At 51.2% G+C, this 26074-nt stretch overlaps 9 protein-coding genes across 9 annotated transcripts; 3 read left to right on the forward strand and 6 right to left on the reverse strand.

The window, feature by feature from the left end:
• Positions 1–4776: 4776 nt before the first annotated feature.
• Positions 4777–5290, reverse strand: N7498_002522 (SNARE domain- containing protein; the record flags this gene model as incomplete). Its single annotated transcript, XM_058449584.1, has 3 exons — positions 4777–4935; positions 5037–5145; positions 5265–5290. 3 exons carry the CDS (start codon positions 5288–5290, stop codon positions 4777–4779), a joined length of 294 nt encoding a protein of 97 aa, XP_058311928.1.
• Positions 5291–5511: 221 nt separating this feature from the next.
• N7498_002523 (uncharacterized protein) lies at positions 5512–8088 on the reverse strand (the record flags this gene model as incomplete). Its single annotated transcript, XM_058449585.1, has 4 exons — positions 5512–6513; positions 6925–7047; positions 7107–7992; positions 8033–8088. The coding sequence occupies 4 exons, from the start codon at positions 8086–8088 to the stop codon at positions 5512–5514; spliced, it is 2067 nt and encodes a 688-aa protein (XP_058311929.1).
• A 1020-nt stretch (positions 8089–9108) lies between these two features.
• N7498_002524 (uncharacterized protein) lies at positions 9109–10878 on the forward strand (the record flags this gene model as incomplete). Its single annotated transcript, XM_058449586.1, has 4 exons — positions 9109–9480; positions 9537–10090; positions 10154–10442; positions 10510–10878. The coding sequence occupies 4 exons, from the start codon at positions 9109–9111 to the stop codon at positions 10876–10878; spliced, it is 1584 nt and encodes a 527-aa protein (XP_058311930.1).
• A 264-nt stretch (positions 10879–11142) lies between these two features.
• On the reverse strand, positions 11143–12477 carry N7498_002525 (NAD(P)/FAD-dependent oxidoreductase; the record flags this gene model as incomplete). Its single annotated transcript, XM_058449587.1, has 2 exons — positions 11143–11338; positions 11393–12477. 2 exons carry the CDS (start codon positions 12475–12477, stop codon positions 11143–11145), a joined length of 1281 nt encoding a protein of 426 aa, XP_058311931.1.
• Positions 12478–13093: 616 nt separating this feature from the next.
• Positions 13094–14214, reverse strand: N7498_002526 (uncharacterized protein; the record flags this gene model as incomplete). Its single annotated transcript, XM_058449588.1, has 2 exons — positions 13094–14042; positions 14096–14214. 2 exons carry the CDS (start codon positions 14212–14214, stop codon positions 13094–13096), a joined length of 1068 nt encoding a protein of 355 aa, XP_058311932.1.
• Positions 14215–14718: 504 nt separating this feature from the next.
• Positions 14719–16292, forward strand: N7498_002527 (Zn(II)2Cys6 transcription factor domain-containing protein; the record flags this gene model as incomplete). Its single annotated transcript, XM_058449589.1, has 3 exons — positions 14719–14775; positions 14836–15543; positions 15597–16292. 3 exons carry the CDS (start codon positions 14719–14721, stop codon positions 16290–16292), a joined length of 1461 nt encoding a protein of 486 aa, XP_058311933.1.
• A 623-nt stretch (positions 16293–16915) lies between these two features.
• Positions 16916–19842, reverse strand: N7498_002528 (putative telomere silencing protein Zds1; the record flags this gene model as incomplete). Its single annotated transcript, XM_058449590.1, has 3 exons — positions 16916–17152; positions 17210–19636; positions 19837–19842. 3 exons carry the CDS (start codon positions 19840–19842, stop codon positions 16916–16918), a joined length of 2670 nt encoding a protein of 889 aa, XP_058311934.1.
• A 1126-nt stretch (positions 19843–20968) lies between these two features.
• On the reverse strand, positions 20969–22414 carry N7498_002529 (SYLF and SH3 domain-containing protein; the record flags this gene model as incomplete). Its single annotated transcript, XM_058449591.1, has 4 exons — positions 20969–20990; positions 21051–22111; positions 22171–22274; positions 22372–22414. The coding sequence occupies 4 exons, from the start codon at positions 22412–22414 to the stop codon at positions 20969–20971; spliced, it is 1230 nt and encodes a 409-aa protein (XP_058311935.1).
• A 1139-nt stretch (positions 22415–23553) lies between these two features.
• gem1 (ERMES complex Ca(2+)-binding regulatory GTPase GEM1) lies at positions 23554–25899 on the forward strand (the record flags this gene model as incomplete). The annotated part of the gene is made up of 3 exons (XM_058449592.1): positions 23554–23563; positions 23612–25482; positions 25528–25899. 3 exons carry the CDS (start codon positions 23554–23556, stop codon positions 25897–25899), a joined length of 2253 nt encoding a protein of 750 aa, XP_058311936.1.
• Positions 25900–26074: the final 175 nt, after the last annotated feature.

Consider the following 26074-nt stretch of genomic DNA (forward strand, 5'->3'; position numbering starts at 1 on the left):
AATTAAGAGGAAGTCAAATGGTGAAAAGTTCCAACCACCGATTGACCTGCCACGACGCATTTACGTCAGCGCGAGGGGATCCTAAGTACACGTAAGATCATATGAAGATGTCGTCTGCCCTAATTACGATCTTCAATCACGTATCCGATATTTAATATCTGGTACTTTGTGAGTGTTTCACGGTCACTGCGCTATCACACTACCCTATACTCATAAATTCACAATATCGTATGGAAACAGTAGTTCCCGATGCTCGGGGCCTTCTTTTACCCATCTTGCCTATCACGCCATACCTCGGGATCACCCCTGCCGCACCTGTGTCAGATCGATCCAGTTCGCTGACGATCGTGTGCTGCACATCATACACATCATAGTGGTTACACAGCGTGACCAATTTGGCTTTTGCCTATGCACTCCACTCGATCCAGCCTGCATGCAATCCATGGTCCTGAAACTGGATCTCCATATGAGCTGGGGTGTCAACCTTGCAAGCTTCCTGGTTACAGGCCATCAGCACAGGCCTGGGCCTGTGCTGATCGCTTTTATGGTGCCCCAAAGTCCCGACCCCGCAGGGCCCTGTGCCCTATGGTGCCTGCCTGATGGGATATACCCCATCTGGCTTGTGAAACAATAACAAAGCACCCCGAAGGTGAGTTTTACTCCATCCGAAGGACAGGATAGCTGCCACAAATAGCCACAAATGTGCCCGAAAAAACCATGTGGATATGGCATGCAGCTTTGCCTGGCACAATGCAATCTGCACACTCCTGAAAGCAGCAGTTGCACGGTCGATTCCATTATTCGCAATTCCAAGGTCTATCTCCCGCTTTCGCGGCAGGCGATCCGCCTATGAGCTCCACTAAGTGTCAACTGCTCACCGGCCACACCAATGTAGTCTGGTTCCCTGCTGACGATTTGCCTGGACCTGAAGTTGTCTTAAAAGCCTCCTAGATAAGGGTTCCGGCGCCGTATGGATCCCTTGGATCCTTTGCTCGAACAGTTAACAGTTAGATGGACCCCGACCGAGGTGGCGTGCGCACACGCCTCCTGGGAGGATCAGGAAATCATATCACAGCACAGGATTGAATGCCACAGCGTAATAGGCGTTCTCTTTGGGGCGACGGTCTCGGCTTGGATGCCGACCACGGGTCCCGTCGGGATGCCTACACTGTGGACTCGGCCATTCCCGCTTCACCGGAATCCCGCGTGCCGGTTTCTTTGCCCGACTTGCGCGTCCGTGTAGCCTTCTCCTGACGATCTGGATACTCCCAAATGCTTGGCTGTTTCGAGTTTGCCTCTGCCTAGGTTGCAGTTGCCCTCGGTCTCCCTGCCATTCATGTTGTGAACAATCTAGAAGCCCTTGGAAAAGGTCATGGTGACGCTTTCAACAACGGGGAATAGACACGGTTAAATTCGAAAAAGGCAGAAGCTGATGTGTACATGTCATTCCTGTGATTGTCCGAATTGGAGAAATGCTCCGGCTCCCGTCGTCAGGGTTTTCTATTGCGGACCCACCAGCAGATCATTGACGGTGAACTTTTTTTACCTTTTTTTACATTTCTTTTTTCTTTTTGGCAGTATCGGGCTTTCTCTTTGTCCACAGTATGCGGCTACATCCAGCAGCCGGTGTGAATCCTGTTCCCAATCTCAGCGGGCACACCCACATCACCCGAGTCAACGAAGGCAAATTATGTGGACCATACGGCTGTTTTTTATTTTTATTATTTTTATTATTATTTTTTGGGATGGTAGCTTCGCCGTATACGTCATTTGTAGATACACACTACGACATTCTGAACGCCTCATATGGTCACACCGGCTCCAATCGCTTGTGCCAGGCCATCTCGAAAACCAACGTCCGGGCACATGGCGCAGCTGATGCCGGATGAACGGGTGAACACTCAGTGCAAATTGATGGCCTTGGCTGTGACTCGAACCTTATCAGCTCGGTTGCTATCATCCGAGTTTACAAAGATAGTGATGGTGCAGCCAGTGAGACCGCGTTCTCTTTACCAATTGCCGTGCTGGGACGCGGCACGCTGAGCCTGACCCACTGCGGGTGTCCAGGGTTTTTTCTTTGGCTTGATTCCTGGCGAGTATCGGCGCCTCCGTCCATGCACCTAGCGCTGGTTGCCCCCTGACTACTGTCGATGGGTATGGCTAGACTGCTTTTCCGACTAGCTGCCCAGGACGGAAATTATACTGGCGCTATTCTCCGACGATCGAGTCTGACGCTTGGACAGCCCTGCGGGAACTAAGTCTCGGAGAGGGATTGTCTTTTACCAAGAGGGATAAATTTTCATGCTCGTCGCCAATCGTGCGATGTAACCTCGCTACATTGTTCGAGAGCGTACTCTCCGGCTCCCGATGGCATTCGTGTCGTGATCAGAGCCGATGACGTCGAGAATAATGAACCATTTATCGTCAGGGGAAATGTTAACATTGATGAAGTAATACACAGACTCCCTAACTAAGCAGCGCCGACGCAATATGCAAAATGAAAGATGAGAACGGTCGATCAGGTCGGCGCAATCCAACAAGGATGCCTCGAACCGGGCAAGCATTTGATGACGCCCGGTGGCTTGAGCTGCCACGAGACATACTCTTCCTGGTTCAGCCTCGGCTTCCATGCGTCAACATAATCGCATACGTATTCGCGCACTGACTTCGCGCCAGCAGCCTGGTTATCAAATCGCACGACGTTGGCCGAAGAAACAGTTAAGATCTTCGCCTGGCCGCGACGCCACAACTTCCTCGCAAGCAGTAGGGTAGAAGCCACCTCGCACTCCCCAGTTTTGCTGTTCCGGAGCCTGGAAGTTTCAGCGAACGAGGCAGCATCTAATGTGACCATCCCACTCCAGCACAACATCACCTGGAAAGGTGGAAACGCTGGGAAGTCTTGAACCGGTGTCGCGCGATTGGAATTTCCAAAATAAGACCTGGCTATACGCCAATGATCCGTCATGTGGGATCTCACAGAATGTGTCTCCGGTCAATGACCGCGATACCGAGATATCTTCAAACAGCATTCCGTTCCTAGTTCACTCAAACGGACAAGTAGATGATCATAGACTCTGGCGAATAAAGCCCAATCAACTCATTCATCACACCTCTAGGCCCATTGCCTTTTAACGGCTCAAGAGTATTATTCCGTAATTCAGCAACATGATTTTCTGTCAATGAGGCCTGACCTTGATCTTGGACAAGAAGGAGCGTGCATGCGCGAGGTGACATGGGTCGACTGGAACATATTCAGCGCGAAGAGGTATCGAACCTGGCCGCTGGTATTTGCCGTTGCGCGCAACTTGCTGCGCCGGGATCCGGCTTTCGAGGGGCAGGCAAGGCGATCGAAAGTGGTATTATATTAGAAGTCGAGTATGGATCGGAGGTATTGGCCTTACTTTGCGCGTGTTATGAATGCTGTGGTGATCGAGTTCGATGATGAAAGAGCGCTTGGTCTGGACCATTTGGGCCATTTGGCCTTGTCTTCCCAGGCTGGGTCCCATTGCGTTCCAGTCTTCGGTGTTGGCGTGTGTCCCGTCGAACTTGTCGATGTCGATATGTGGCTAGTCTTCGGGCCTTCGTCGTATCCATATGTGTGATGATCGGGTCCATACTCGGGAATCGGTGGTAAATTCCCCTCAAATATAGTAATTCCGGCGTTTCTCATATTGATCATATCTTCTTCATGCGGTGCGGGGATTAGGAGCAAGGTAAGCAGAAGCCCCAAACCTATGATGCTCCCCAGCGCCCAGTAATGGCGCTTTTGCCACAGCATGATGATCGCGCTGCCTTCGAAGCACCTCTGAAATGCTCAGGCTGGACAGGACGGCCCTGATGAGTTCGGCTACTTGTTTAGGCGTGAGCTTTCAATAATAAAAAAAGGATAGGGGCGGTTGCTGAAAAAGGTATGCGGGTTTCGCTCGCGTGCCGTAACCATCTTTGTTACAGCCCTGATCCACAGTTTACAAAGTGTCACCGGCTAAAATTTCACAGTTGAAAGCATCCAGAACATGTAATTGTCGTACGTGTTCCCGATGAGACGGGGTCGCCGAATTGGGTATTCCATTCCAATGGAACCGTCACCGAAAACGGAATTCTAGGGGCCGTGCTAAAAAGCTTGAATATTAATAGAATGTTGATTAAAAGGTTCATTAAGCTTGATTGGGATGTTCTAGAGTATGGATGATTCTTGGCAATGTAATGCATCGCCCAAGGGTGGATCTACTATATCCCTCCGGGGTTGGAAGCCTACCAATTTGAGTAATGGGACACGAGAGCTTGAATTGACGTAATATGTAATTAAAAGGCCTTTTAATTCATGGGTACTATTATTGGAGAATGTGCTAAAGAGCCCAAGAACAAGTTGGGCAAGAATTATGTTCACTAGTAGTAGCAAGTTGAATGACAGAATAAACCCCGATGTCGCAATGCAGGCTAATTTGCCCCTCTCGATAAAAGAAATCCGCTCGAATGTAGTTACACAAGTAGTGAAAGCATGAGTTCAGGAACCGGGGAGGTAAGGCGGGGGTGGATGGGCCTTGGAGAGTCGGCGTCGTGTATGCTCAGAGTAGGTGTATATCGACGAGACATCAAGGTCCAGCGTGTTTATGTATGGCGCATCTAGGGACGACGGCTGGTGCGGAGAGACAAGGGTGTTAATGGACTATCGAACGCATCTTGGACCAGCAAGAGCATCCATCATCGGCCGGGCGTCGGTGTGAAGGCGGGAGCGAGGCAGCCGTAGGGCGGACTCGTGTCAAGGAGCTTCACCGCTTAAAAGATCCAACCCAGGATGATGTAGAGCAGAATGCCAGCTCCAATGCAGATACCCGCCACCTTGAGCACGGCGACAGTATCGCCTTGCTTGGCCATTCTCGTAAGCCGGGAGGCGCTGCCTGTCAAGTTCGTGCCAAAAGAGGAAAAGACATCGTTCTGCAGGAGAGTAGTTGTCAATCGCACATTCAAATCGGTGTCGAAAGCTATCGTGGGTTCCTTGAAGCACTATCTCCACACTGGGTCATCGGGCGACGTACCGTGTGATCGAGCGTCTCTTGATCCCGCGCGTTGTCATGGATATTGATCGTCACGTCTCGAAGTGCGGTAACTTTGGATGAGAGGGAGTTAAGGAGCGCATTGTTCTGCCTAGAGCATATAGTCAGCGAGAGACGTTCAATGACGGGGCGGCTGGATGAGGCGAATGGACGGCGTCTTGGGAGCTGTCTGGGGTGGAGCCAGCAGCTTCGGAAGGGATTGGGACGTACTGCTCGCGTTCATAGGCGTCGCTCATCTTGAGCGAGTTCAAATATCTCTAATGAGACGTTGTCGGAGGCGATGTAAGGGATTTGAGAGTCTGAGAGAGCAGCGGCCTGGGGAAGGGCGGCGGTGGCTCAGACGGGGATCGAGGAGCCGATCAGCGACGGGTCATGTGATTCGGCATTTCCATACTGGTAGTATTTTCGGATTCTTTTCTCGTGTTTGATAACATTTTGAAAGTATTCTATTTGTCATCTAAGATGCACCGGTTGGCTCTGCCATGGTGTCATGGATCATGTATAACAGTCGCGCATAGTCCGCCATCCAATATGTCCCCACTTCATCCAAAAGCCCGGCAAAATCTAGAATGATTCGCTTTGCATGCCGAGGCCCTGGTCGATAGTTCTTTCCGTCAATGATTATCGGCCCACCATGGCGAATGAACCTGATACTGGCATCTTCGAGGTCCACGGATTCGGCCGACGGAGGCGACGAAACGGGATCGGACATTCCTACATTGCCAATAGCTTTCCAGTCAATATCCGGGTTGGCCAGATCTAATGGACTAGAGCCATCGGAATGTTCCGACGCTATAGAATCAGGACCTAACAGAATATAAAGTCCAAGAAGGAGTGCAGACATGAATAAAGTTCGGACCGACTGGAAAGCCGTTCCATCAGCGGGCTTCCGATGGGCCAAGGTCCTGAACACCTGGACCGCATGAAGACAGGCCCTCCGTGAAGCAGCAGTATTCGTCCAATTTTGGAGAATACGGCGAGCGTCTGTCATAGATTCTGGACCGTCTCGACCAGCAGCGCGCGCAAGGACGTTGACATCGACTGTCAAGAGAATGCAAACGCTATGCCAGATGACGATGCAGTTGGGATTTGAATTGCGGAGAGTTTGGTCATAAACTCTGATCAAACTAGTAAGTAGCGGAGCAGCAATATTCGCTCGCTTGTCGAACTGGCATATGCCCCACGGGATGTGGTGGTGCTGGCCCTCTAGAACTATATCAGAGCTGGAGACCAGCCGGTAGATATCTGCTGAAACTCGAAGAAGAACAGAGCACAGTAGTCCATACATGGAGAAAGCATGTATAGGGCCGCGCAGGTCCGGTAGACTGAAGTGGTGTGATGAGAGCTCGAGGATATTGTTGTTGGTTGAGGTTTCTGTTAATAATTGGGACCATCTATGGCAGTTTGATGCCTCATAGAGGTCATTCAATTGTGGAAGGTTGACTGATAGTGAATGGACCTGTATGATAGGATGCATCGAGCAAAGGTCTGATAGCCAAGAGTCGTGGAGAAGGAGACCTATGATCAGACTATTTGCAACATATTAAGCAGGCTGTAATGAATAGGGTAAGATGGGCAGGTGTACCTTTTGGTTGATTCCACTCGACTCCACGCATGCCATCGCACATTTTCTTCCAGATGATGTGGGAACAGTGTATCAGTAGGTTTCTCCAGCTTTGAACTGAAGAAACCATATTGCTGTGCAGTCTAAAGTGACCTGATTAGAATTTGATGCTCTAGTAATTAAATCACACGGGGATCAGTTACAGTGAGTGTATGTATATAGAGGATTTGTGATTTCTCTGGACAAAGATTTCCCTGCAGAACCAATTAGGCGGGGAGAATATCAACGAGAAGAGCAAGTACTCACACCGGTCGAAATAAACAGGAAAAGCATATGGTGAGCGAGTACTAGATCGCCTAGGATATCAACGGGCGTCTGTGATACAACGGTTGCAGATATTACTCGAGCATAGACCTCATTGAGGATTGCCTTGTCGATATCAGATTGTCAGTAAGTGGAGATTCAATACACCAGTCGCTCTTCCTTACCGGATAAGTGTTTCTAATAAATGCTGCGGCTTCTTCGGTCTTCAAGAACGAAGCACCAATCATACACATGACGAAGAGTAAAAGCTCCGGTACATTCTCAGGGTTGAACGTGGCGGTGTGAAGAATGGGATAAGCTGGCTGATACTTGTGAGCGTAAAGATAAAGGCCTTGGTCGAGAATATCCGTTGTATTAATACAAAGATAACGCCGTTCACAAGCTGCCCCATCATCAAAGATGTTATTGCATCCACAGACAAGAAAGTTTCTCTTCAACCCTCTAAGACGACCTTTGCAGTCATCGCTCAGACTTATTTCCGGAGCGGTACCGTCGATACGAGTCTGGTTGCTTGCTTCTGACTCTAACCTAGAATTGTAAGTGGCGAAGATGTTGCTCGATGAGCCAAATGCAATATCATGCCAAAATTGAGGGTGACTTGTCCTCTGAGATCTTCCTGGCCAGATAGCCTGCATTCTTGTTTCACCTTGATAGGTAGCGTCGGAGCGTGATGTTGATCCATCGTTGGCAATTGCATGTATTGGAGAGCTTTCGAAATGTCCTTCGCCGCTTGAATACACCATTGTTTGGTGGCTTAAAGAGCTTACAGGAAGCTGCGATTCATGAGAAGAGCTGAAAATCATATTCAGAAACTCATTGTTCAAATCACCTCTTGCTATGGCATATGGGGAGCCGTGATCCTGGAGCCCTTTGATTGCAGATAATTCCTGGCTTTCACTTAACGAGTGCATTGGTATACTAAGGGCATTTTCAGTTATTGCTGGTGGTATCGGGATTTCATCAAGGTGGCCAATGATGCTAATCCCATTTGCTTCTTCATGGGATACCCCTTCGAATGGGTTGGTCGGGGTAATTGAGGAATTCTGTCCACTAATCAGTCGCCGAATAGTACAACTCAAAGGTAACGTACATGAGGATTTTGGCGGTTCTCTGAAGGATGGTTCCGGCGATGGCGAAGGAGAACATCTCTGCTCAGTTAATAATGACCTCGAAACTCGTAATTGTATCATTTACCTCCGGGCATACCGCTTTGAACAGATAGAACACTTATAAGGGCGCTCTCCGGTATCTGGCCATAAATCAGAACTCATTCTCAATGTAGTGGATAGATCAACAAGAATGATCTTCTGGAGCTGCATACGGACAAGGCGGTGCCGATTTAAATGCTCCATCTTGGAGAAAGTTTTATCACATTGCGCACAGGAGATCCTATGCGCAATGATCTTGCGTCGCTGTCGCATTGTGGCGAGTTAAATGAAGACAGCAGATGTTGGTCCTGATACACGGCGGCCGGGTCTTGTGCGGGGGTGACTTGACAATTTGTGGCCTAGTTTTCAAGGCATACGCAATGGCTCAAACATTGAATCCTAGGAAAGGTCCCAGCTTCACTAGATATGCGTTTCGCTTGATGAAATTCTGGTCTGATCAGATCGCTAGTCTTTTCGTCGTACTTTAGATTTGCGACTTAAAATCACGGGTGATAATGTAGGAGAAATCAGACATTCACTACCCGACTACGACGAGAACTTCTAAAACGGAAAGCGGCCATCACGAGCACGGCCTGATGACCGTAAAGTCTGAACGATATATCGCCACCGTATATAAAATGTGCTCTCTTTTGACCTAGAACGAAATAAAGCCTCCAGAAAGATCTCCTGGCGATTTGTGAGAATGTGGGGTTCCCAAAGTCTATGAATGGCTCCCCACATTACCGGTCCGAAGTGCGGGGAGATTATACCATGCATACGTCCACGCATCTGACAAATGTCATCATTTCAGATTACATTTGACTATGTGGCATGTCTGTCTTGAGACTCTGATTTGAAGCAACTTGCCATGTGGCGGGACTTTTGGACAGCCTCGCAGCTATGCATTATATATATGGAGTCTCCCTAATCCCTCGCTGATGAACTATGTCCCAAAACTCGATCTGAAACTTGCGGATCTCTTGACGTTGGAAGCAAATGACAAACTTACCTGTTTACCATGGCAGCTCTCCAACTCTTGAATCACCCTCACGAGCTTGCTCTAGGTATTGTCGTCCTACTTTTCTCTGGATATGTCATCTACCAAAGATTCCTACACCCCCTCGCCAAATACCCCGGCCCTTTTCTCGCCTCGCTCACCGACCTCTGGCAGGTGCATCAATTCATGACTCTGAAGCAACCGTACACACTCACCAAGCTACACGAAAGATACGGCTCGGTTGTGCGCTATGGCCCAGACAAGTTGAGCATCACCGACGAAGAGGCCATCAAATCAATCTACCAGAGCGGAGCTCGATATATGCCGAAAACCGAGTTCTACAATGCCTATGGAGCGGCTCATCCCAATGTGTTTGGAATGCGCGATGAACATGTCTGTATCTACCCTGGTCACCTGCTTTAGAGCCAACTCTGACTGTTTACAACTAGGTACATTCCGTCAGACGGCGTCACATGTCTCACAGTTTCTCGATGAGCTACGTCAAAGAGATGGAGCAGCACCTTGACGCAAATATCAAGATTTTGCGAGGGAAGATAGAATCGTATGCTGCGAACCAGGAAACATTTGATCTAAAAAAGGCCTTGCACTACTATGTCATTGATACCTTGGGTGAACTAGCTTTCAGCCAGACATTCGGCGTGCAGGTTTCCGACGACGAAACTCGCGTTCCACCGGCTATCGAGCATAGCTTGCTAGCAGCAGCCACAGGTGCTTGGCCGATGATGACTATGCGACTGAAAAGATGGCTCCCACTTATCCCGCACAACGGGCTGCAAGCACTGTTTAAGGGCCGGAAAGCCTGCGCAGATCTCGCTTCCCGATGTGTTGATGTCAGATTGAATTCCATCAAACCAAAAGATGGATCAAACACCGACTCTTCTGGAAGAAAGGATATTCTTACGAATTTGATACTGGCTAAGCACCCCGACACGGGTGAGAGTCTGTCCCAGATCGACCTCGAGACCGAGGCATTTGGATTTATGTATGCCGCCATTCCCTCAACGTATTTTCTCGTTGGAATTGCTAACAGAACCTTCTAACATAGCATTGCGGGCACTCATACTACCAGCGCAACTACCGCATTACTCTTCTATCACTTGCTCCATGACCCGAAGCTAATGACCAAGTGTGTGGCAGAGATTGATGAGAAATTGCCCATTCTTCAACCCGATGAAAGCGCCTATTCTGTCACAGTCACGGAGACGTCACTTCCGTATTTGCGAAACTGCATAAAAGAAAATTTCCGGATCACTCCCGTCTTCACAATGCCTTTGGCGAGGAGAGTTCGTATGCCAGAAGGAGTAAATATTGCTGGAAAGCATATTCCCTACGCAGTATGTCATCGGCCACGAGAGTTCCTGTTGAGAATTTGGACATTTTGCTTATTTTGAAAATGAACAGACCTCCATTGCCGTGTGCAATCATGCTTTCCACCACAACCCAGCGGTTTGGGGACCCGACCATAACGTATTCGATCCCTCCCGGTGGGATGATCCCGAGACTGCGAAAAAATCTCGGCTATTGATGCATTTTGGCCTTGGGGCCCGGCAGTGCATTGGCAAGACTGTGGCTATGACCAACATCTACAAGTTGATGAGCACACTACTGAGTGAATTTGACTTTGAGCTAGCAGATGAGAATGAGAGGGCTCGTGCCCAAGCGAATGGGTTCCGTGGGGAGATTCCGGAGTTGACAAGTGTAGGAATCAGTGATTTAGCACAGCCTTTGTGGGTGAAGGCCCAGAAGCGGGATAGGGTTGTTGTCAACTAGGTAATCAGGGAGGAAGGGGGTTTATTTGAATACAGTCGTTCTAGATGGTAAAGCTTGGCTTACAGTCTCATAATATGCATCCTCAAATTCAGTTAAAGTGAAGCAAGCGAACATAAACGCTTCGACAGTACCTCCTCACATCGAATGTGGCTCCAAATGTGGCAGGATGTGGCTCTCCTCGAATCGCGTCAAAAATGTGGCATACTTCGAGACAAATGGTTGGAAACATCCACTACCATGTCTACAACATTAATTACAAACTTTCTAGAGCATAGCCTTCTCCACTTGAGTGAGGTTCCTCAAAGGGGGACCCGCTCGGCTTCCATCCCCCTTCATAGGATGTCCGGTAGAACCACTCGGAACCGGTTCCAATCGCCACTTCTTCCGTAATTCTTTAGACGCTTTGTTCTCAAAGCAGTCTGCAATGTATTTACCCAAGACTGGGAGGAATTTGAAGCCACTGTTCAGGTGTCAGTTTATATAGTTCTTCAAATCGGTCGCGGTAAGCACTCACTGTCCAGCACCCCCAGTGGCCACAAATAGGCCCTCCATTGTCGGGTGATGATCGATGATGAAATCTCCCTTGGGCGTATTGGTATACCAGCAAAGGCGGCGGAAAGACCACGGTCGGTCTGCGAATCGAGGACAGAATCGTTGCAAGCCCTTGCGAAGATCTTCATCGGCATCGTCGGGGAGATATCCGGTCTGTGAGTTGCTGGTTTCGAATTTGGGAGATGAGATAGTTCGAGTACCGTCGTTCTGGACAGTTACTTTGTTGGCGTAGCCATAGCCATGTCGGGCGATCTTAAGAATGTTACTCCCTGGCGTAGGAGGGAATATAAACACGCCGTTGGTCATGTTGATCATCACAGGCGTCTTTTCCATAGAACGAGCTTCTTCGGGGGTCAGCTGGATGAATCCAACCGGCTGTCCTGAAGAAGAAGCGGCATGTGCAACATTCAAAAGGCGATTCGTCCAAGCTCCGGTGCTTAGAATCACTTGAGAAGCGAGGATGGAATCTCCGCTCGCTACATTCACGCCCACGACTCGCGACCCTTCCTTTCGCAGGGAGACGACACTTCCACGGGGCCCAGTTAAAATGGAAACACCCTCAACACTGCATCGGGAAGCCAGTTTCTGGATGCTACCGGCGGCATCCGCCCAGCCGCCTCTGCGGTTGAGATAACCGTTCATGCCGGACAAGTCAGACTGGATATTCGGATACAACTTGAGTAGCTGTGTGGCATCCTTCAGATCTTCCACGGTTCCCCCACTGGCGAGGACAGTGGCCTTTGAATTTTCGATCCAGTCGTTCTTTGGAGTTTCTGACAGTAACGCAAATCCGGATTCGAAGTACTGGTCCTTGTACTCTGATGTCCAGCCCTGATAGGCCTCGCGGGCCATTTGGCAGTAGACAGGGTCGACATAGTCGATTCTGATAATGCGAGAGATATCCACACTGCTTCCATCTACTGCCGGAGGGGCGTATCTATCCAGTACTGTGATGTTGGTGTATCCGCGCTGCTTGAGCTCCAGCGCGGTGGACAGGCCGAAGACACCGGCACCCACGATGAGAATCGAATCGCTCTTTGAGGGCATCCTGAAAAAAAACTTGTGAATAGAAATCTGAATGAATATATGATAATGTTCAAATTGACGGAGTCTCCATGTTATTTAAAAAAGATGGGATGTGGAGTGGAAGAATGGAAACCCGGTTCAATACCGGGTCTTGGCGCCCGGAGAAGACGGAACCGGGCCGTGAGCCGGGACATCCCTCAATTAACTCCTTCGCCAGTCCCCAAATGCCTTCTCGCAGTCCTGAAATTTCGTGAGTACGTACATAATGTGCTCAATCAAGTGTTCCATTTTGTCTTCAATTCTTGAGACGCGATCTTCCTCGGGGGACATTAGTCTTGCACAGAGTGAGGAATAAGGATGCCACGCACCATATTCTTTGCGAATTCCGAACTCTCGTCGATGGTCAGGAGGAGATTTAGAACGACCCAGATAATAAAGTACTGAGGCCCATTTTCAATATCTCCTTGGTCCGGCTGTAGAGCCATTCCGAGGAAGATGTCTCTCAGGGGTTCAAATAAAATCTAGGCGGCTTTCACTTGTATCTCAAGAGATGAACACAACTTAATTATTGAAACAATAACTAGAGCTAACCCATATCCACGAGCAACATTCATAACCTGAAAACAAAACCATAGATCTATACCTCATCAGTTTCAGCCAAAAGAACATCCTGATTCGCCGGGACCGCCAACTTGCGATTCGAAGCAGTCCCCTCAGCAAAACTACCATCCTTACAAATGGGCCACGCCTGAGACCGAAGCCAGTACTTCTCATGAGAAGCCTGACCCTTGAGTACACCACTAATATCCAAGGGATCCACAAAAGTTTCCCACTGACTCCTGCGGTCCAACCAGCCCGGTCCAAATCGCTCGGTGTGACCGTCCAGATCGAGATACCGGGTTTTATCCTTAGGCAAGAAACGACCGGGATGAAGCAGGTTCAGCCAGAATGTGAAGATCAACATGAGACCCAGCTCGAAGGCATACAGGTACCATTCGTTGCTGAGAATAGGACCGCAGTTCTCCGTGCATCCAAGGTTCCCAAACATCTCGAACGCCTCGACAGCACGGAAGATACAGCGTAATAGAACGAAGGTCGACGTTCCGTACAGTGTATAGCAGAGGGTTTTCACATTGCGAGGAGCCATACGTGTGCGTGAGGCACGGCGGTGTACCGTTGCGACGATCGCAACAACTAGACATTCTACCACCGCCTGCAGAACGAGGCCTGCAGCGATGAGGACACCTCCGCTCTTATATTCGTTGAGATTGGTTCCAGCGGCCGCATTTTTGGCCGCACCTGCGACGGTGATGCTTTCTACTGCGGCGCCGACATAGACGAAGAAGATGAGAACCCGGTTGGGGTTGAGAACGGCGTGCATTGGTAGATAGTTCATCAATCGGCCAACTAGGTTGTATGCGGCGGCGGAGTAGACTGGAGGAGCTAAGTAGATGAAGACGGATTGGGCGATGTACAGATTGAGGTTGGCGGGGTAATAGCTCGAGATGCAGCGGAGGATCCAGCCTGTAGTGAAGAGGGCGCCTCCCCAGCAGAGGAAGAAGGTTACTCGCCAAAATCGATAGCGGCTTCATTGAAGGCAGTCAGTAAATGGTCAACGGGAGTATAGTGCGCGACATACAAATTCTGGAAGATGTGAATTACCAATGAGATCCCGACCAGTGCAGCAAAGATGGCGGGAAGGACATGGCTAGGGTGGTATAGGTAGAGGCTAGGTGCCTCCGTCGCTGAATTGGTCATAGTGAAGATGGAGTGAAGACTGATTTAGATTCAACTATATTTTTCGTACGCTGGAAGCTATCTTAAATACTCTTTCATCAGGAGAAACCATGACAAGCAAGCGCTGGATAGACCCCAAGAAGGTTAGAGATCTCTCCGAGGCGCATGAAACTGCACGCTAAGCCCTTGGGCCCCAAGGCCGGTCCTGAATAGAACCTTAGAACAGAATGGAGCCGCCAAGCCCCCAAGTGGGCACTTTGTCTATCCTTATCACGGTTAACGAATAAAGTATCACGGAAATACGAAAATATGGGCGGCACATCCAGCCCGAAACGGTTAGACCCAAGTGATACGGCTCAGCCCACTCAGCCCCAACCTTCGAATAGCTTCACCTTCAACGGTTATCAGCGTTCGGGCCCTGGACTATACAGACGAATTTGGCTTCTGTGCAGCTTTGTCTGCACTTGATCCGCATTTCCCCACCGTTCACTCCGTTCACTCTGGGCCAGCGGGGCCCCATTGGATATGCCCGGTGTACCAACCGGCCGGGCCTGCGATGCCTGTCGCAAGCAGAAGAAAAAGGTATATACACTTACGTAATTGTACAACGACATTGGATTGAGAATATACTAAACGTCCCAGTGTGACGAAAAACAACCGACCTGCTCACGCTGCGCCCGCCTCAAAGTGAAATGTGTGGGCTCGGGCATACAACGCTTTAAATTTCAAGAAGAAAAACGCTTCTCTCCACCAAAAAGAGAACAATCCAATAACACGAAACTTGAAGCTGTATCTCCAGATTCAACTGGCTCATCTCGCACCCACGTCATCACCACAAGGCCAATCCGGCATATTTACATGCACGTTCCACCGGGGACCCCATCCCCCGGCCCATCCAATGAGCTCACCTACCTAACAAGCGCATTTGTTAAAACAATCAAGCGCTCCACTGATCTCCGCTACAATCTATGGTGGTCCTTCGGCTTTTTCCTGGAAGATGTGCCCCGCCGTCTCGGCACTAATGAGGCATTAGACCGCGCCATCGACGCTATGACTACCGCACATGGAGACTTCTGCACCCGACATATCGTGTCTGTTGATGCACTAGCTAAATACTCCCAGGCCCTGCGCACGCTACACGTCTATCTAGATGATATGGCACATGCGCAATCATCTAGTACTCTATGTGCCGTCATGGTTTTACTAGTTTGTCAGTTGTTTCTGGGTCCGACAACCCAGTGCTGGTCTGGGCATGCAGAGGGCGCAGCATCGATTCTTAAAGCAAGAAAAAGCTTCGGGCCCAGAGATAATTTCGAGCGGAAGATGTTTCTCTCGTTACGCGGCACAGTGGTGAGTGTTTTCTCTCTTGATTGCGTTTCCATGAATACTGATGATACCACTAGCTATTCGAAGGTCTTTTCAACCATCGAATTGATCTCACACCAGAAGAATGGACGGACCTCGTCACCAACGACTTCGACGCACAGACGCCCGAGGGCCAGATGCTACAGTGCCTATCCCATGCCCCCGGTCTGATGCGCCGCCGAAGAGCAGCACTGCAGACCGAGGCGGACACCACAGAAGTACGCGATGAAGTATGGACCATCTATCAACACTGCAAAACAAACCTGAGCACGCTCCACCTGCGCGCTACCGAGAATGACTTTTCCGGCATCGACATGTCCCAGATGTCAGCGGGTGACCGGGCCTCGGTACGCTCGTTCATGTACGCGCACCACGAGCGCTCGTACGGGCTTGGGCTAGCCATCTCACTGTTCTTCAACTGCCTGCTCGGTGCAGTAGGGGCACACGACGGTGCGAGTCTCTTCGACGCGAAATATCTCACGGAAGAGGTCCTTGCGCTTGCTGATCGCTCGGCTATCTGGAGGCCTATTGGGACGGGGTATCTGATTATATGTTTTTCGTTTGCATGGACTGCTACGACGGATCCGCAGCTGCGAGCGAAGCTTCTCGCCACTTTCAACGACTATAGCTCTGATTTGAGGGTATGCGACTCGCAGTTCATGATGAATGAGTTGGACCGGTTTGCGGAACATATGCGTTTGGGTACGCCTTTTCGGATTCGTGCGGAAACGTGACTCCAGGAAGACATAGATACAGTATATAGACATGTGAATAGTTACGAAGTTATGGACCATGAAGACTTAATTCAAGTTCAAATTTCCAAGATAGAATCTACCTGGCTAGGGATGTGGATTAACACAATATGGAAAATGCTCAGTTCAAACGAAAATTGGTAAGTTTCGAAGGGAGAATACAAGGTCTGAATTGTACGGGCTTAATTGAACCAAGCGCAAAGACAAAAAAAAACAAACCCCAGACGCTATGCGAAGTGCGAAATCAGACCATGTGGGTGAACAAACTATATGGCAATGCACAGGCCAGGAGGCACATGGGCCAGACCGAGGGCCACGAGGGGCCGAACAAAAGGGAGAATGACATGTCCTGGGGTTCTGTGCTTGGTGTTTGTTTGAGCTCCAAGCCCCGGCGCATATGTAAGAATACGAACCCATGACTCCTCGGCTCGTGCGTCAGAAGCCATGGGGAGAAATGGGAGGAACAAGGCTCGTGTACAGGCAGTCTAGAAACAACCAGGACTGATAAAGGCATGGGTATTTCCGATGAGGGCAGAAAATTTGAGAAAACAGAAAGGGCAGGTCTGAAAGCGAAAAAAAAAGAGTGAAGACGCCGCACTCCTGATTCACCACATATCGTCGTCGTCATCGTCGTCATCCAGCTGGACGTCGTCGCCGAAGGACGAGTGTCCGTACTGGTAATGGCCCGAGCCGTAGGCATCGCCGTTCTCGTAACCATGCTTATTACTTCTCCCGTGGGACTGGTAGCGATCGTGCGGATCGTCGTCGTAGTCGTACATGGATGTATCATCGTAGGCGCTGTCCCCGTATTGTTGCTGCTGTTGTTGTTGCTGCTCCTGCGCCTGCAGAAGGGGACGTCAGTAAACTGGCTCTTCTTCGACGGCGGGCACGTCACTCACTTCTTGGTATCGCTGATATTGGAGATACTCATCTGGTTGCTCCCGCGACTGAGATTGCCTCTGAGAAGCAGAAGATGCAACCATCATATGCGGGTGCATCTGTTGCACCTTTTCCAGATATGAGTACATGAAATTGCTCAGCAACACCTGTGAGTAAAGTGCACGGCGGGGATTGGCAAGCTTGATGTGGGCCATACGGTAGATGGCTCGTTCTTCGAGAATAGAAAAGCGTGTCCAAGCATAGTCGACGTCCGCTCGAAGCTCTCGCATTGGTGGATCAGGAGACAAGTTTCGAGATGAGTGCTTCCTGTGATGGCCTTCTCCGCCGTGCTTCTTCTTGCTGCCACCAAAAATCGACGAGAAAATCCCATCCTTCTCTTTCTTGGACTCTCCCGAAGCGCGCCGGACACTGTCTTTCCGCCTTTCTTCCTCCAATTTAGGATCGAGACGGTCCAGAATGATGCTTTCCCGGCCCTTCGGGCTGTTGTCCAAGGACGATTGCACTCCATCCGTGCGCGGATTGCTGTGAACTTTGTCGGCAAACTTGGACTTTGCCTTTTTCGAATCGCTGTCCTTTTCCTTCTTTTTATCCCTTTCTTCAGTTCCCAATAGCCAGTGCCAGCTGGACTTGCGACCACCTTCCGAGTCCTTTTTAGACTTCTTGCCTTCCGATTTGCGTTCCTCCGGTTTGCGCTCCTCCGGCATAGTCGGAATAAAGGAGAGGCTGTCGGTGCGAGTACTATTGCCGGGTATCATCTGAGGGTTATTGGCGAAATCATTCAGTGATGTTGTGCTATCTTTGCCAGACTGGCGGCTCCCGCTCATCAAGCTCCGCTTGTTAGGAGTCGAATCCTGCTGCGGTGGTGTCTTTGGCGTGAATAGAGATGGTGTATCTCGCTCGGGTGCTCGACTACCTTGAGATGCCGCACCGGCCGATGCGCGAGGGGAATCGTTGGGCGGCGGTTCGGCAATATTAGGGAATTGTTGGTCGGATGAGGGGGTATTCAGGGTGGATCGGCCATTTGAGCTTATGCGTGAATGCCATTGTCGTCCATAAGCGGCAGCAGTAGTACTTGAGCTATCCGATGAAGCGGCATCGGACTGAGCACCGGAAGACCAGACTTCTTCTTGCTCTGCTTCTGGATTGTCGAAAATCGAATCAAATGTCGAGTTAGTGGTGGAGCCTGGGGCATAGGCCGTGCTGCGGGATGAAGCAGAGGGCGTTCGAGCGACCCGAGACGTTGGCGGAGTAGAATCGGTGGACACACGAGTAAGTCCAAGGATTGGCTGATCATTGGACGAAGAGACGATTGAAGGTGGTGCTGATCCAGCAGATTCCGAGAGGCCTCGCCCAATTCTTTTTGAATAGGGAGGTTTCTCGCCCTTCTTTAAGCTCCCCTTTTTGTATTGTGTCCGAGTCGAGCGTCGTAGGCTGTGGCCTGGGGGTGCCGGCGCTAGAATCGGTTTATCTTCCCCTGGGGTGATTCCCACATTCTGCATCCCTCGCACTAAGGAGGAGTCTTTCATTGTCGGCCTCGAATCGTCCACCAAAGTCTCCAGTTGCTGCAAATTTGGGCTCAACATGCCATCCCGCTTACTGCTTGACTGTGAGCGCTGGCGCTCCAGTCGGTCAGCACCGTCTTGAAAACCGGACGAATCATCAATCTGTCTCGACAGCATAGACCGTTTTCGACGCAAACTGCTATTCGATCCCTGGCGTTCCGGTCCCAAAGAGGAATAGTCGCCCGATTTGCGCTTGATGAGATCGGCCTTGCTCTCGAGGAAGGACTTGAATTCCTTCGGTGCCAACTCAGGATGTAAGCTTGCTGGAACCCAAAACAAACGGGAGGCATCGTTTTCGTCGGCCGAGGGAGAGGGGGGAGCGGACGGAATCGTGAGGTTGTTATTGCCAAACGCCGGCAGGTCAGGGTCGCCCGTCGCCGCTTCGTTCATGGACATGCGGCGAATGGCCGCGAGGTTGTTCAATTCTTGGACCACCGCGGCAGGATCGGACTCGTAGTCGATATCGTTCAGAGGAAAGGACGACGTTGCAGTTTCCGAGGGCGATCGAGTACCGTCTGAAGAACCGGGTTCACTCTCCCGGTCAAAAGACCGGTGAGCCATGAGGGGTGGTCGTAGGTGTCCATTTGCCTGCCTTGACTGACTTTCGACCGGCGAGTTGGGAGACAGTGTGGAGGGGGAGGAATACTCTGAACCTGCGGCGTTGCGCGGGATGGTGGTTATTGACTCGCCAAGAGGCATCGATATATAGCTGAGACGCCTGGGATCATTGCGATCGTAGTCATCATTGTACATATGCCCGATGGCTTCCGTGACATGGTGGCTAGGGTCGCTAATGGACAAATGGGGTGAATGGCCTCTCCGCGTCGCGTGTCCTCCGCCACCCTCAGGGGCACTCGGGGAAGCCTGAGTGAGGGGGGGGAAAAAGGGTCAGTACAAGGAAGAAAGGACTTTGTAATGCCGTGAGCATGTTCAATGGGCGTTATCGGCCGCCAAGGGATGTCTCTGGAGGAGGGGCTTCGTCCTGAGGGGGGTGGATCGTATTTCCCCCGAAAACAGAAACAGGCACCCGGCAAGGGAGAAGAGAATCACGGAGTAAAACGTACCTGCATGGGAACCAGCTATACAGGAACCACGCCCCTCAAAACCCTGGAGAGCCGAAGGGGTAGGGAGGGAGGAGGGGAGGAAGGAGGGTCGGTCAATGTACCACGGGGAAAACACGAACGATCATCGAAGCGGGGCGGAAGAAAGAATCGGAGTGGGCTAACGGGTAGCTACCGTGTGCGAACCGTCATCGGTGGGACGGGGAGAAGAAAACAAATTCAAGGTCAAGGTCGAAGGTCCCCGTAGGTGTAGGTGTAGGTGACAGGGACAGGAAAGAGGGCGGAGACGGTCGCGGGTGACATCCCAGTCGATCGATCGTGATCCACGCTTTTTTGTGCCCACGAGCCTGGGTTTGGGGAGGAGGGGGGGATCCACCAGCACAACGGGCTGGGCCTTTGCGATCTACGCTCGAGTCCTACTACTGTTTTTCACTATGGTTCACCTCGGTTCAAATTCCAACCCCGACTGCGCCCAAGTACGACCGTTCCAGCTCCGCTGATATCCTTCATTCGTGGCACGGTCTCCCTCGAGGCTGAGACGCCTCCCTCGTGCTTCTCGACTGCCCATGCACGCGGTACATATATCATGTATACACTGATCGCGTCGGGTTCTTTAACTCCGTTTCCGGGCGCGCGAACCAGGGTCGAACCGGGGTCCTAGAGTCTCAGGGGCCACGTTCCGCACTTCGCCGTATTGTATAAGACGCGGTGTCACTCTACAGGCAGCGCGGGAAAGGGTGACCTGCTGTGCAAGTTTAGGCGTCAGCCATGGGGTGTCGAGATGGTCACGCTCTCGGCTCGAACCAGCTGATGATTAGGCAGATACTTGAAATGGTGATTTTATTTTCATATTTCCACCGTAGATAATCGCAGGAACCAGCGCGCATAATCTAGAAATGTGCAGAGCGGGGCGCGTAAATATCACCGAACATGGCGCCTAATATCAGAAAAGCGCAGTCTGCAATGCCCTCAAAATCAAGCACGAGAATGAGAAACTCCAACGCTCGAGAGAAGAAAAGCGATAGGGAATCAAATGGGGAGACCAGAAAGAGACATGAATCCAACGCCCAAATATATTCAAGCCAGTGAATCAAGCCCACTATGTCCATGAGAGATCGGGTGCTTACACATGAAACTAGGAGGTGTCGATGTAGTTGCTACACCGATATTAGTTTTTCATGTTCTGCAACCTCAAACCTTTGGGAGCCAGTGCTTACCTTGGGAAGATGCCGACGCGATCGCCGATACGACCCGTCCACCAATCTTCTGCCTTCTCGGTACGCTTCAGAATCGTGATGATTTCACCCTTCTTGAAGCCCAGATCCCCGTCCTGGTCGGCATCAAACGTGTACAATGCGACCGCTTGATCGGTCCGCAGCCCAGCACCCTGGCCCGTCTTTTGCCCGAAGACCGGCTTGGGGGCGCTGGGACGGGTAGGTTTACGGTCGGAATAGGAGTAATCCTCCTCGAATGGCACGGTATTGCTCCGGCTGCGGCCGTAATTATCCCCGTAATCGGCGGGAGAACGAGTCGTCGGGGACCGTCCCATACCTCCTGTAGGCCGGTCATAAACGTCGTCAGCCCACGTGTTCGCGCGGCGTGGCTTGTCGCGATATTCATATTCATCATCATATGTGTTGGACCGGTTGCGTCGCGTGTTCTGGCCATAGGCTTCACCTCGTCGTCCTTCCCAGACAACGTCGTCGTGGCGTTCGTCATAAACAGGCATGTCATTGTACATAGAGTCACCCTGACCGCGTGCACTTCCATGGAAAGCACGCGAGTCGAGAACGCGCATCAGAGCATCGGTGGAGGGTGGTGGCCGAATGTTACCGGTGAGGAGCTGGCTGGCGCTCACACGGCTCTGGTACATCTTCTCGTTCGCATCCTTCCGCTCGACGAGCATGCTACCCTCCAAACTGACACCGGCGAAAAGGCCCTTGGTCTTGGAGTATGAGAAGACGGCCGCGACGCCTTTCGTGCTGGCCGCACCGGCGGCTTCGGCATTTCGGCCAATCGGTCCTGCGGCAAGCGAGACGTTACCACCCAGTGTCAGAGTTCCAACCTGCGAGAATGTGCGAACGGCGGCTGCATCGTTGAGAATGAAGACAAAGTCGGTCAGCTCGAAACCGATCTGTCCTCCAACACCGGCGCCGGCAGTCGCGATAGCCGAAGGGGCCGACCAGGAGCCATCAGCGAGGCGGGCGACAACGATACCGGATCCAAATCGACCGGAGCCGATGAATCCGGCTTTCAAAACTGTGAGAATGGCAAGGCCCTGGAGAATATTAACGGTCAGTCAGCCGCACGTTACCCCGCGACGGTTAAACATCTCACCTTTGCGCCAGCCAGAATCTCTGGTGGGATGACCTTATCCGGACCGAAAGCCTGCCTGGGGTCCACGAAGGAGGTCAGGATTTTGGCCGCCTTCTTGCATTCACCTGTTCAAGGGAAGGTGGCTGTTAGCCGGACATGCCGCCAGATGCGCGAAGGATTGCGGGGAAGCAGGTAGGGTAGGGCGAGCAGGGAGATACATACTGGCCAGAGACGATGGCAGCGGATTATGAATCCCGAGAGGCATTTTGGCGGTCGTCGGAGGGGGGAATGAACAGAGAGGAGGTCGCGGAGGAAGAGGCTGTTGAACTCGGCGGTTAGTCAGTAGATGGGGCGGCGGATGTGGGCCTGATGACGGGTGACGCGGGACAGCAGTTCGTGGAGGACAGTGGGCACGGAGTCCGTGCTACTCGAGATATACTTGGGCCAACGTCCATAACACGAGATATACTACTTATATTTATGATAAACCTAGGCTCCAGCTCCTAGGTACTTTCAAATTCAGTCAAGACTTCCTAGGGTTTCCATTTCCCAATAAGACCTTGTGGCGCAGCGCAGCCTCATCTGTTAGTGTCATCAACGCGGGGACAGTGATCGTCAAAACAATTTTGACCAGGCCAGGAGAGGGGTATCTTGATAATATGGATCCTGCTCCTGTATTCCCGTCATATAATTCGCAGTTTGAATTATAAGTCAATTGCGGTCAAGATACACTTGTTTCCGTGATTATATTTGATACTTTGAAGTATGATGATGTGAGCACCTATGCAAATTATATAGTGCTGAAAGAAAAACTAGTGGCCGACCCTACCATGTAGCAAATGGACATATGGATTGATATTTGCGTGCATCAAGCTAAAAGCCCAACGTCGACAACAATACCCGCCCTCTCGTCTTTGGACTCTATGTTCGTAGTATTGATGGCCAAGAAGACGTAGGAATATAAACTCCACTAATTGAAGTAACCGAAGGCTGAGTGCGAAATCCAAGACTTGAACAGAAAAGAAAATGCGCAGGGAAGTTGAAACGCAGGGCTTCGAAGAGTGTCTCAATGATTAATTGATGATTCGCCCTCACGTGAAAGTCCTTTGTGCGTTTGCTGTCTAGTCATGGCCCATGTCCTAGTCCAGAATAGCAAGCGGTAACTGCGAATTCATGCATACGTGAGATGACTGTACTTGGGATTGGAAAGGTAAGGTATTCCAGGGACGAGTTAAGGTTAAGATCCTTCGGGCTTGGGGAGAGCGCGGGCTTAGCTTAGTCAACCCCTTATCAGACTAGATGCCACCCCGGAATCATATCGGGTCTCCCCCAAACACCTCCGACACCCCGGTTTGCGGCCGTGCTCCGTCTTTAGTTCCGTCATTCTTGGGATCGCGTTTGCAGATGGCAACGGGTACGATAGACTGCCCTAATCCTCACTGACATTACTGACACAACTCAGTCCGGATCTGTGTCTGCGGCGACGAGGGCACCGGCAAGTCCAGCCTGATCACCTCGCTGGTCAAAGGTGTCTTCGTTACGAACAAGATCCAGCCCGTCCTTCCCCAAATCACCATCCCCCCTACGATCGGAACCCCTGAGAATGTCACCACGACGACTGTCGTCGATACCTCTGCCCTACCGCAGGAACGGAACAACCTCGCGCGCGAGATTCGGAAGTCCAATGTGATTCTCTTGGTCTATTCCGACCACTACAGCTATGAGCGCGTTGCCCTGTTCTGGTTGCCGTACTTTAGGTCACTCGGTGTCAATGTCCCGGTTGTGCTATGTGCCAACAAGTCGGACCTGGCGGCCGAACATAGCGAGGCGCAAGTGATTGAAGAGGAGATGCTGCCATTGATGTCGGAGTTCAAGGAGATCGATTCGTGCATTCGCACAAGCGCTCGAGAGCACCGAAACGTGAACGAGGCCTTCTTCGTTTGCCAAAAAGCCGTTACCCACCCCATTGCGCCGCTGTTTGATTCTAAGGAGGCGCTCCTGAAGCCGGCTGCCGTGGCAGCGCTACAGCGCATTTTTTACCTAAGCGACAAAGATCGGGATGGGTATTTGTCAGACAAGGAGATCACGGACTTCCAGACACGCTGCTTTGGGAAGCCACTGAGTGAGGTGGACCTCGCGCACATCAAGGAGACTATTCAGAAAGGCTGCCCAGAATCGGTCACCGAGTCTGGGATTGACTGCCGAGGTTTCATTCATTTGAATAAGCTTTATGCGGAGAAGGGTCGGCATGAGACCGTTTGGATTATCCTGCGGTCCTTCCAGTACACTGACAATCTCTCACTGCAAGAAAACTTCTTGCATCCGCGATTCGAGGTTCCCCCCTTTGCCTCCGCCGAGCTCTCCCCCGAAGGATATCGTTTCTTTGTGAACTTGTTCCTCCTATCCGACAAAGATAATGATGGAGGTTTGAATGATGCCGAGCTTGCATCCTTGTTTGCGCCGACTCCAGGTCTCCCTGCGTCCTGGGCTGACGGCTCTTTTCCTTCCTCCACGGTTCGCAATGAAGCCGGGCATGTGACACTCCAAGGCTGGCTGGCTCAATGGAGTATGACGACCTTTATGTCCCCCAAGACAACCCTGGAGTATTTGGCATACCTCGGGTTCGAGTCGTCTGATCGGAGCAACCCATCTATTACAGCGGCATTGAAAATCACAAGGCCTCGCAAGAAGCGTAGACGCCCCGGGCGAGTGGGTCGGAATGTTGTCCAGTGCCATGTTCTGGGAGCCTCTGGATCTGGAAAGTCGGCTTTGCTGGATGCACTTCTATCGCGTGGGTTCAGCACGACATATCACCCTACGATTCAACCTCGTACCGCTGTCAACACAGTTGAGCTTCCTGGAGGGAAACAATGCTACCTGATCATGGACGAGCTAGGAGAATTGGAACCGGCTATTCTCGACAACCAGGCAAAACTGCTTGACCAGTGCGACGTGATTGCATACACGTATGATTCGTCTGACCCCAACTCCTTTGCCTACATTCCTGCATTGCGTGCCAAGTACCCTTATCTGGAAGAGATTCCTAGTGTGTTTATTGCTCTCAAAGCCGATCTGGATCGGACCACTCAGCGGGCTGAGCACCAGCCCCACGAGTACACAGCCTTGTTGAACATGCCTAGCCCCCCGCTGCATGTCAGTGTGACCTGGACCTCTATTCAGGAAGTTTTTGTACATATTGCCGAAGCTGCCATGGAGCCCAGTACGGCATTCCCTCGGAGCGAGGAGGACGCGGAAGGGAAATGGATGGCGTGGGGCATTGCTTTTGGGGCGGTGGTTTGCGCCGGAGCGGCAGCAGTGATGATTTGGCGGCGAGTGAGTGGCAGCGGACCTTGAGATATAGATTACCTATACTGTTAGCATAATACCCCAATGTATCTCTATTTCATGGCTCCAAATCTTCTGTATCTCGGTGCCAAGGTCGGCTCGCTCGGAGTTAAACCGGAGCCCCGCCAGGCACGAGACTTGCGTCTCCGCTCGACTTTACCCCGGACATCGCTGATCTTCCTCATCCTTGCTCTCTCCTCTTTGACCTCCCCCATCCCCTTGCTTGTTGGAAGGACATCTGCCTCTGCATTGCCGCATATACTTGGTACGCTCTCAGTCCCTCACTATTGGGAAATCGCCCAGAACCTGTCCGCCCACAGCTCCCGTCGTGCATCGCGCTCTCGATCTGAACCTCTCGGCAGTCGTTTCATCCCACCCTCGCATCCAACCCTCGTCATTGTCTAGGTGAAAGCCAATCGGAGATCCAGAATTTGGCATACAATCACCCTGTTGCAATCAAAGAACCTTGTACCGATCTTACCCCCTGATCGCGGAAGAGGTCCTCGTTCTGCCTGTGTCCCACGGATTTGGCCCGACCTGAACTCAGACCAGCACTCAAACCTTGGAAACATTCAGGGAT

Source organism: Penicillium cinerascens (assembly GCF_028974065.1).
Source record: "Penicillium cinerascens strain IBT 15544 chromosome Unknown contig_1_segment0_segment0, whole genome shotgun sequence".
Classification (NCBI taxonomy): domain Eukaryota; kingdom Fungi; phylum Ascomycota; class Eurotiomycetes; order Eurotiales; family Aspergillaceae; genus Penicillium; species Penicillium cinerascens.